The 12,076-nt window shown below is 39.8% G+C and overlaps 1 protein-coding gene across 3 annotated transcripts in view; it reads right to left on the bottom strand.

The window, feature by feature from the left end:
• Nucleotides 1-1,273: 1,273 nt before the first annotated feature.
• LOC145442210 (uncharacterized) overlaps nucleotides 1,274-12,076 on the bottom strand; it is a 109,793-nt gene continuing 98,990 nt past the window's right edge. For all 3 annotated transcript variants that reach the window (XM_080320111.1, XM_080320113.1, XM_080320112.1), the window contains 2 exons: nucleotides 10,229-10,424; nucleotides 1,274-2,285 (listed from right to left, as the gene is read on the bottom strand). In XM_080320111.1, coding sequence (XP_080176237.1) covers nucleotides 1,902-2,285; nucleotides 10,229-10,424 — 580 coding nt within the window. In that variant the 3' untranslated portion in view covers nucleotides 1,274-1,901. The remainder of the gene's footprint in view (nucleotides 2,286-10,228; nucleotides 10,425-12,076) is intronic.

Below are 12,076 nucleotides of genomic sequence, written 5' to 3'. Positions count from 1 at the left end.
CTAATTATCTTGTCGGCAATGTTGTGTGTTGTTTTGAGCTATATCACGTGTGAATCTTCGAAAGATGCATCAAGGCTGCAAACCAAGCTATCATTATACTTTTCTGTCTTATCAAGCTGTTATATAACTCATTTAACTTTCGTTGAAAAAAAAGTATTGTATCTATATTTTCATGCGTATTGTGCTTCGAGTGGAAATAATGTTTCAGCTTTCCTGGTTTCATTGAGTCTGGTTACATATTCGACTCGACCTGAAGTGAGTGAGTGATACAACGCCTCTTTACATGCATAGGTAATTTTATATTGGTTATTTGATTCAAGATAAATGGTAAATTTTTCTGTCTTACACACAGTTAGCAAAGTGTAATGACTTTTCATCGTCACTCATACTTCGAAAATTCAATTTGACTTGAATCATGACTTGACTTGTTACTTGACTTGACTTGACTTATTCGAGTCACCTCCACAAATCGATTGACTTGACTTGACTCGAGTCAAAATGTGCAATGACTCGAGATGACTCGTGACTCGAAGGTAGTAACTTGATCCAAACACCGCCCTAATGAGTAGGCTGCCACAAGGACGACATGAGGTCTCTTCACAGTCAATTATATATTTATGCGAAGCAGAAAAGTAAGTAAATCTACGATTTATTCCCCACAAAGTGTAATATTTAGGGTTTAAAAACAGTAATTTGATATTTTTAGTGGTATTCTTATCTTCTAAAATAGAGTCGATCTGGCAAAACTAATGTGATATTTGTAATCAGTAACCTTCAAAACCCCCGAAACGACTCCTAGGTGGCGCATGTGGGGGTTATAGCGTAGTGATGAGCGTCGGCGCCATCCACGCGGGTGGCCCGGGTTCGATTCCCGCCGTCGGAGGTTATTATTGGCTCCTCATTTCCCGCGTCGATTTTCTTACGGCGACAAAAAGGGACCCGACGAAGAAACAAAAAGAGCAAGATATAGCTTCCAAAAAGGACCGACGAAGAGCCAGCTCAGGAGACCCCAACTGGTTGGTCGTTCGGCATCCCCCTATCTGCTCATTAATTACATCGCATTGTGTCTTTCATATCGCATTGTACATTGTGTGTGTGCGTCTTGGACAGATTAAAAAATATTTTTACGATTGATTGATGCCGAACTCATTAAAGGGTGATATTCTGCGGCAACACATGGTAAGAGATTTTCCTTTCCCAGTAAAGTTAGCGCCAACTCACCTGCCACTGTATACCCCGGTGCGGGATAATTCCTACGATATTAACATGTGAATAATTGTGTTGTCATCGTATATTCATATTTACATGCATACTAAAAACGTTGTCATAAGGTAATCAATGAAACATAAAATACCAATAAAACACATCTATACTTATACTGCTACTTACACTTGTATTTGGACAAGAGTGGCAGTATGACAGTCGCAATATATGTATACACGTTTTATCTATACGGTCGGGAGCATGGTGCCGATGATATGTGATTCGATATATAATGAACGATCTAAACACAATAACGAAAATGATGATAATATATGATAGCATAATATTATGTGGTCAACTTATCCATAGACCATAATACGAAGGTATAACAGGTACGAAATCGTGATCTCAAAAATCGCCGAGCACTCAAACACGTTTGTGGCACGTAGGCCTATATCCCGGTATAATTTCGCAGGTATCACTTTGTAACTAAATTTATGTGAAATTAGGTGATACATGAAAATTATGAACATTGAACATTGTTCATCAATGACCAACTATAGCAGGCATACGTGCTGTGTAAAGTAGACTAATGTTGTGGTTTATCATTGACAACAGTTTTACGACTTGGAGTAAAAAAATGGAAAAACAATAGTTTTGACATGATTTAATTGTTAAAATATAGGGACGAAACAAGTCTATACCCTTCTGAAAATAACAGCTAATGCTCCTACGGTAAACTCAAGTAACATTCTGTGTATAAATATCGATTCTAAATATGCAACCACAAAATAGCACAATCCTATTCCAACACTGAGCGAGATATTCCAGTGAAGATTGATGGGCCTTTTATTATAGGCAAAGAAAATTGCAAAGTATGGCAATGCATGGTAAAAGTAATACAGACTAGCGATTAACATGATAAGACATGTGATATATAGAATGCCTAAGCAATTTAGGAAGCTCAGTCGCACAGCCAGTAGCGTGAGAATGCCGATTGTCCAAGTAGTTACGCAGAGGCCGTGCATCCACACAGTACAGATCATCATGAAAAGGACGAAAATTGTTTTCGCCCCGTCAATCTGCAAGGTAGATAAATACCAGTCGCCACATTGACCAACTCTTCCATTGGCATCATTGATTTAAATACTATACTAGAACGAAAGTGTGTCGAGCTAAACGTCGGTGGCAAAGAATCGCAGAAACCAATATAGGTCTGGTGTAAGATTGGTCATATTCATTAATGCCGAAAAAATAGCGGGGGCAAGTACAGAGACAGTGTAAGTACATAGATAACTATACACCCTATGGATATTGGATAGCTGAGGAACACGTGACTGCATGGTTGGGCAAGCAATTCCTGTTCCCTTCGTAAACAGATATGGCGATCTTATACCTGGCGCACAAGCACAAAATTTATTAACACGGGTCTTAAACGAAAGCTGCTATATATATAGGGGTAATAGATTTATAATAGTTACAGATTTTCACGAATATCATGTACATAAATAAACTCCAGTCATGTACATAAGTATTTACCCAGGTACTCAACTAACGTGGCATTATTTCAATCGGTTTTACGTCAACCACCGATTCTAAATTTGAAATAATCAGTTGGAATATAATATTATTGATATATTTCAAATCAAAATTGGTTTTTTTTTTGTAAGATTTTCGCCTGTAAGCTATTTAGTGCAGTTTCTTGAAAGGTTCCGGCAATAGTCTGATATTATGTTCAATTTTTCATATCATCTTCCCTGATATCTTTCTTTTGTTGTTCCAATGTCTTGGTAGAGCCTCTCCCCTTGCTAATCAACAAGGTGATCAGGAAATATATCGAGATTTCTGAACAGGACGTGAACTTCTATGCTCATGTTTGTGCTCAAGTGTTCGATATGCAGATACGAATTTTCGGACCAACTGTTTGTAGTTGGGTGCTTTATGATCATCTAAAAAGTTTTATTTACTTCATCTTACGAGAAATAACATGCAGTGAACTCCTTCCTAAAGTGAAATTGGAATCTTTCATCGGTATTCGAATATACCAGATACCAGATTTAAGCTTCTTGATTGATAGGGTTACTAGGTATACCCACATTCTTGGCTCAGCGGAAAATTATCCATTTACCAGTAAAAAGAAAGGAGACACGTATGAGTATTGTATTCAAGCCTTCCAAGGACAAATTTTATAGTTTTATACTGCTCTTTAATCTTGGTAGAATGACCAGGAGAATATGTATTTCCATTGTGCAAAAGAACAATTTTCAGACTTGACAAACTGGTTCTTTGACAAACAGATATTTCGCATCATGTCATGCTAATATTGATAGAATGACTGAGAATGACATGAGTGTTCTTCATAGTCAATTAGTTATTTATGCGCAGTATAAAATTAGAAAAAACACGATTTTCTTCCTACCAAGTGAAATATTTAACGGTAAATTCAGTAATTTTGGGATTTTTTATGGGTATGAATATCTTCTGACAAAGAGCCAATCTGACAAAACTAATGCAATATTCGTAATCAGCAACCTCAAAAACGCCAGAAACGGCTCTCGGATGTTCTGCATAAAAAAAATTCATTTTGTTGACCAGTGTTTTCGATATATCTGAGTCGAGGGGGTCAAAGTAGTCAATAAAGCTACTCAAGTAGAAGTAGAAGTAGACGCGAAAATCTACTTAAGTACGAGTAGAAGTACTGCTCTCAAAAGCAACCCAAACCTACTACAAGTAGAAGTAGATTTTGCCATCTTTAAATCTACCTTAGTTAGTAAGTAGTTTTGCAAAGTTGCCATAACTACGCACTCAAGGACTGTCAAAAGCGGTTACATCCCAGGAGGCATAGGCGCCGAGTTACGGGGTGGCGGGGTGGCGCAGCCACCCCATGACACATTTATGGGGTGGCGGCCACCCCATACAATAAGATTAAACGCCGTCCGTCTGCCATTTCAAATCACCAGCGCTGTCAATTAGCGAGTCCGTGATAGTGCGTAAATGCCAATTATTTACCATTAACCGATACGCGCGCGAATAATAGAATACGCAGCTTCGTCGGCGACCACGAACTAGTGCTTAAAACGCCCCAATAATCCGTGATCAGTAATCAGACAATCGAAGCAACCTCGTTTACGACACGCTTGCGCTGAGAAATATTATGGAGAGACACCATCTTCTCTTTCGACGAGACGAGCGAATTCACGTTTTCTTTCTCGTAATTTGTTTTGTTTTTGCGCCCCATTCATTTATAAAAAAATTCCTGAGTTCCGCATTGGAGGCATGGAGCGCGAAATAGGACAGTTGTTTGTGTATGCCCGCGAATTGAAAGTCATTCCTGTGCAAAGTGCACATATTCATTACTCTACAAGGTTTTGCAGAGTTTTATCGGGAAATGCAACAATGCAGCTCATACGTCGCTATAATGAGCAAACAATTGTCGCGATATCAGACTTGGAACCCCTTCGTGCTGTACACAAGTAGAGGAATTACTGATTAGACGCTCGATTTCTCGTTTGCGATCATCTGTAGGCTACTAATTATTGTCTGCTTTATATACTCGTATTCCCTGGGTGTCACTTGTCAGTGTTGGATTTTTTTATTAATATTGCGTATTGTGCAGTGCAAGACGTTGAATTACGTTTTCAAATATTGAAGCAAGACGAGATTTTCGGTGGCGAAAATTCTGAATTTATTCGATTAGTTTGAATGTTACAATAAACTTTATTGCTGGACGGACTCTATCGAGCGCAATCCTATGGCGGGTCGGATTTCAAACCTTTGGGATGTGTATTTCTATTGATAAGGTCGCGGCATGCGCCCATATTGCCCTTGCTGCAATAAGACATGGATAATTTAAAGCGTACCATTTTACGATCAAATTCTACTGGCTGATCGGGGCCTACGTAGGCTGTAGGCCCCGGGCTGATATTAACCAGCGCGTTGTCGACATTGACAACCCAGGTGCGTAGCCAGGGAGCGTCTCATTTATAACTAGAAATCCCGTCCTTTTGAAGCCAATTCACTAATTCGTAACATCGACGCTGCGTATTGCAAATTAGCGAGAATCATTTGAATGCGAAATAGGTCATCGATATCTCATGTGCACTATCGACGGTAGTTTGATTTAGCGCGTCCGCATGCAGGCCTGCTACCGTTCGCAGAAACACTTTCGCCGAACAGTGACAATCTCTGAGTGTAATATTGTTTGTCTTTTATGTATCGTTTTGATTAAAACATATGCCAGCGTCTGAACAAACTGTGCTCGTTGCCATTGCCGAATCTGGGTATTTAGGTATGACTAGCGCACCCTGTAATTGTAATTATTGCAGGTTTGCGGCATGTCTGCAATTTCGTTATCAGCGCAACCTTGCCGGCCGATTGTACAGTCCGATAAAATTGATCACTAGCTACTATGTATTTCGCACAGCGTACTGACGCTGATTTCAGCAAACTGACGATCCTTATTAGATGTACAAATTCGACCTCATCGTTAGAAACGTAGATTTCATCGCGCGCTCTGAGAAACACCATCTCCTATCGCGATTTGACTTCCAAATGCACGTTCACCTTCTACAAATTAAAGTGCATTATTTGCATCGGCGAGGGCCGGAAGCCGTGTTTAAAATACTTTGTGAACCATTTTGTGATCAATATTCTCGGAGCGCAAAGTTGAACAGTGTTTTATTGTGTGTGCCTGCTAGTTGGAATTTATTCCAGTGCCCATAATATTAATCCAATTATTCTCTGCGAACGTAAATTGGGAAATGCAGCAATGCAATCAAAATCGATGTTTTAATCAGCAATCAATTGTCACGATGCGAGCTACTCAATACCAAGTAAAAACCCATTGTGTTGGCGGTAAGGGATAATTACTGATTGGCCGCACGCGTTTGTAATCATAATTCTTGTGTCTTTCGTGTTCAGAATTGTCGCGCAGTGTTACTGCTCAGTGCTCAGTCCAGCGACGAATGCTGAGTGCGCGGCAATCAATGACCTACTTTCGCAATCATTTCATCTCAGTTACATTGTGCGATACGATATGCGTGCACAGACGAATCTCGCTTATTGGTGGCTGCGTAACACTGATAATACGACTCGTTTAATTGCAACTGAATATTAGCGTCAGAATGGTCATTTCAAAAAGACGGGGTTTTGCGTTTCAAAAGAAGGGGGTTTCGACATCCCTGGCTACGCGCCTGCCGCCACCCCATGCAAAAATGAAAGTCGGCGCCTATGCCAGGAGGTATAAATTATCCACAGCATATGAACTCGATGTTGACAACTGATAGTTTCGTTACGTAACAGTGTTTTTAAACTATATTTTTTCCCCAGCACCTCGTTTCAGAAAATGTCATGGAGTGGCGCCCTCCCCAGTATTTCAAGACCCATAGTTAAGACGCAGAACACAACGGAGAAGTTTTGTGGGATACTGCACTAACGCTTTGTGCGATTAGTACGTTACCTAAAATATGGTGGACCGCAAAATGCCATATAGGCATACATTCAATACATGCAATACAATGCCGTACTTAGTATTTAACTTACAGCCTCATGTGATCGGGGCAAAAGAACTCGGATAAATTAGTTGAAATCAAAGTAATTATTTGCTCTAAAAAGTAAATATATGTACTGTGTTCAAAAAAGCGGAAAATATTTATCATGTCTTTTGTCCAGTAAGCTTCAACGCTGGTTCGCTAAAACAGGGACGAACCAGACATGGGGTAATCGCGATTAGTAATCGTAATCGATTACGACGATTACAGCATTTTCAAGTAATCGTAATCGCAATCGATTACATTCGAAAAAATTCCGAAGTAATCGTAATCGACTACTTCCCATATCTAATCGATTTCTTTGTGAAAGAACGATTACTTTTTATTTGTACAAGTACTATGACATAAACTGAACATTCGTGAACAAGGAAGATGTATTATACCAGGTTCATGATAGCACAAACGTCCGATTTTTAAATTCCATTGCTCATTATTACGTCAGAAGTAGCCTATTAGCTTTGCTAGTCATTGCGTAAGTAAGAAGTATCCACAGTAAATAGATATTCGATGTGATTGTAAGAACACCCTCCGTGCTGTATATCAGGTTATCAACACGTTCCACGCGTCAGTACCCCGCAGCAGGATAATTAATCACCACTCTACTGAGTAACTTGTTTAATAATGTTTGGTCATGTAAACGCAGTTTGACCGTTGCTGCTCAGCGAGCAGTAGGCATATATGTAGTACGTATACGTACGTACACCGGATAGAGATTTGAAATTTTGTACTCGCCAAATAAAACATTACGGTTTCCACAACGAAGCAATAAAAATCAACAGATGCTTATATATATCATAACCGACCCGTTTTGCCGTTTCACATAGCGGCAGCTTGAAGTAGGCTACATTATATGTATTAAATTGAAGGCAGAATTTTATGTTTTCTTCATCTTCTTCTCATATGACTCTACTCGAAACAGGCGGCAATCGTTATTTCATAATTCTTTACTCAACATTGGGACCTGCCGCAATAGCCATGAGCTTATATATCATGTTAGCGTGGGTTGTAGCTATAGAACCAGGACCAAAACAGCAATTCGTCCCCCAGTCCAAACATTGGTCTTTGGCCGCCATAGGGTGATATTTTTAAGTTGAAGGCTGAATTTCGTCAATAATATCGGTTATTGCATTATATTATTATTAATTTTTATTCTTCTCTTTTTCTCTGCCCCCCGATGGTCAGATTTACCTGTAGAGCTGGGGGCACGTAATTCATAATTATAACGCATGTTATCTTGTTATAATTACTTTAGCGTATGTTGTTCATTCGTGACTTCCGGTCTGTTATATAATCAAAAGATAATGTTGTATCCCAAACGTAGCAGACTAAAAGAAAAACTTTCGTGAGACGCACACACAAATTGTCATGTCTTTAATGCTCTGTGGGTGTACGGGGGGCATTTGCGTCGTGGGCTCGGATTGAAAGGACCCGACCAGTAGTCACGCCCGCCCAGCGTGGCTATTGACGATGGACACATGCCCTTAGTTTCGACCTAAGTCTTTCTTTAGTAGCACGCTTCGTGAAGTCGCGTGTTGGTCGAAATTGCATATGTCTTTTGGTGTGTTGTGGCATGGTATTGACTGGAACCTAAATACCTATTGCTATAAAATAGGGTTGCATTTAAAACAAAAATGAATTTAAAGAGAGCATGTTTACAACGAGGCCCTTGTTTAAAACAGGTTTTTTATTTTATTTTTTATTTTTTAAGCCATGACGTGACGAATGTGGATTGACATTGACAATTGGAAATATAGGGTAAATATGGCTCCTTGACGAAATATCCGTACTGTAACTGTTGAACGGACCATTTTGAGGGGTTCCAACCATCCGATATCTATGTACGTCGGCTAAATCGGATGGTAATTGTGGAAAGCATTTTTTTACACAATTATGGTATAATTTTACAACTTGAAAAACACAATTTTTTTAAAGCCTTTGTTTAAAACATGTTTTAAACAGTGTGTTTTACACAACCATTTGTTTTAAATGCAATCCTAAATTATGTATGCTTTTTTGTTGAGGGGAAGACGTATGTATTCCAAAATCAAGCTTATCTAGAGAGAATTTTCAAGTTAATCAAATCTCTCGAGAATACTCTATAATTTATGTTGGTTTACGAAATACTTTTGAGTCCCCTTCGAGCTCGCTCCCCACCCTATTGGAAAATTTGGGGTGCGGCAGTCATGGACCTGGCAAGAATGCAAATCGTTGGTGCAATAAATCGTCCTCTATAAAAATCGGCAATGGGTACATTATGACGTAACAAGCAAATAACCCATCTTTTTTAAAAAGAAGTTTGTTATCTCATTAGGCCTTTTCAGCGCAATCCATATATTGTCTTCCAATATAACTTCTAAAATGCAAAATAAATGTAATCGTGAGTAATCGTGATTACTTTTCCAATGTAATCGTAATCGTAATCGACTATTTCCTGATTTTGCTGTAATCGTAATCGTAATCGTAATCGCGTCATTCGGAAGTAATCGTAATCGCAATCGATTACATTCATGAAGTAATCACCCCATGTCTGGGACGAACACTCAAAAGTCGAGGACCACCTTTTCGAGACTAAGACCGTGCACTGCTAAATTACGATACGATAGCGTCAAGGGTTTTACTGAGTAATATTTAACGCGATGAAAAATGTCACATGAGCGACAATGTGGTGTGAAAGGAACTACACAACCCGATACTTAAAATATATTGGCAGGTACTTTCGTGAAAATATACTTGCCATTGTCACTCCATATCTATCTCACGCGAACAACGACGAAAATTCTGCACTTTGCTTAACTTTCGGGAAATTTAAATTGCTTGTTGGTACATTGTGAAAGCAGCCCCTAAATTTCTTCGTCCTCCATCCCCTCTCTCGTGGGAAGAATCTAATACTTCTACTTGACAAACTGCAAATAGCGAAAAGTAAGTATGCCACAAGATATTACCGAGTAGCAGCAAAAGTAGCGGAATATTATATCTAATTGAGTAAGTACTACAAGTAGAATACTACTACTTGAGTACTTCGAAAAAGTAGAAGTACTTCATTACTGACCACCATGGTTGCGAATCGAATGATAGGAATAAACAGTTTCGTTAAGACATTAGGTTAAAATTTATGACGTGGCGATTCAATTGACATGTACAGCACACAGGCTAAGCTTTATGACAATTACGGGTGCCCCATACCGAATACTAACTTATTGGACAAAAATTGGGTTCGAATGTTTCGAATGTGCGGCTACGATATCAACGTCGGGTTCAAGCCCGATGTGCGCGCCCCGATTTCGCCACTGCTGTCCATGAGCGGCCTACTTGATTAAATCAATGGTGATGCTATAGCATAAAATATATCTGGTGATTTTCCAAATATAAATCATTTCACGGATTTATTACAAAGTGTCCGCCAGTGTTTCGTGAGTGCCGAAGCCACCCACCAAAGAGGTCGCGGCTATATTTGAGGTCGCTCATAAAATTCTTACCGTCGGGGAATCCTGCCTAGGCTGCTGCTGCTGCTGCCGCCGAGCAAATCCGGGGAATGCATTTTGTAGCGGAGCTAGATTTATTTGTTGCAATGGCATTGGAATGACCCCCATTCCTAATAGGTTCTGTCCGTTGCCCATCGGATTTACGGGTGCAGGTGAAGGACTCGAAACGGCCTCGCAAACTTCACAACCCCTGAACACAGACGCACGAATGAAATCAGCAGGTAGGAAATTACGATGCACATGACAATGGACACATTGGTTAGAAGCAGGGCTTCTCACACATTTGCAGGACGCGATCTACTACTTTTCGGATATTGGAGGTAGGCCTATACAGCGCGATCTTTCGCTACTGCGAAATCTGTCAATTTGTCTCAGTCGTAATTCCGTTGACTAGAAAAAAAAATCACCGATTTCGCTCTGCCATAATGTTGGCTTCTTTCATATCAATGGAAGTTCAGTCTGAACAGAGCATGATAAATTGGTTTTGGTGTTGTCGGGGCTACATGTTACTTGTTACGTAATGTCCCATATTCATGTGTGGCAAATAGGTGTATTCACAATATTTTCACCATCGTGTAGGCTCGAGATCTGGAAATCGGCTCTTTCTGATACAAAATGCTGTCCAGATGCAGATTCCAAAACGTATAAACGAGTCAAATACGCCAAATATGAGGTAAATATATACCAGGGGTGTAGTACCTTCTGTTTATGTATTCCAATAGGGATGGTGTGAACCTCTGAAAGGTTCGGGTTCCTGTGAACGCTAACCTTTTTGAAAGGCTCTGTGTGACCGCGAACGTGAACCTCATGACGTCATGTGACGTCATATATTGCTAATTCCAACCCAACATTTCAGTGAAGTGATAGCTTATAGGCCTATTTATGTACACCATACCTAGCGACGACTCGGGCCACATAATGCCACTGTGCTGAACTACATATTGACGTTTTCAACGTAGCCAAATGTTTAGGGCAATTAAATGATATTATAATCCCACAGAGTCAATATATCTTCCTCCGCTTTGCCTATAATTTCAACAAGGACTTGCGGGGGAATGTAAGCTTACGCCTTAACGGTCTATGCCAGACCTGGGCAAAGTGCGGCCCGCGGGCCAAATGCGGCCCGCGAAGCTATTCTGTGCGGCCCGCGAAAGCTTTCTTCGAATTCAAAACATAAAACTTGCATCTTGAATGACGAAAACCATAGGCTGTATCAAATGAACAGGAAATTCGTTTAATTTGAAGCCTGTGCAATGTGCATTGATATGCCACGATTACGCTGCCTACGTACCTGGCATGCGTCATCAAAATAAGGGCAATGTGGCAAAGTGTGAGTAGCAATTGAAGTCACAAAAAATCACTCTTTTCATATATTTTAGTTCAAACCTTCCTTGTTTCCATTGTCATATTATGTGTTATACGGTATGTGTTTAAATTTCTAACGTGATATGTATACAAATCATCAATTCGTAAGACAAGTCGATCAGTGCTCGCGATTACTATGACTCATAAATATCACCGGATAAAAGATTAACCGGCATGCCAAAAAAAGAAAGCCGAAAACTGAAATTCGAACAAGATTTAGAATTTAGAGCACTAAATATTCGCATACTGGAGTCAGGGGTACACCCATCCTTTCCGTTTTTGCCGAGCATGTCGCCTAAATGAAGAATTTTAATTAACGTTGTTCCTATGAGAAAAACAGGAACCAAGAGAGGGCGAAGTTCAGAAAAACTGCAAGCTTCGCTCAACATAAAGGCCATTTAAGCTGCACACTGCTCGGATGGCAGCGAACAAAAAAATATAAGAGCATTGTACTATTCCATATACATTTCAGTGCAG

This window comes from Botryllus schlosseri, chromosome 7 (genome assembly GCF_051294905.1).
Source record: "Botryllus schlosseri isolate E-star chromosome 7, Bs_hap1, whole genome shotgun sequence".
NCBI classification, from domain to species: Eukaryota; Metazoa; Chordata; class Ascidiacea; order Stolidobranchia; family Styelidae; genus Botryllus; species Botryllus schlosseri.
This window is presented reverse-complemented; position numbering and strand designations above follow the sequence as displayed.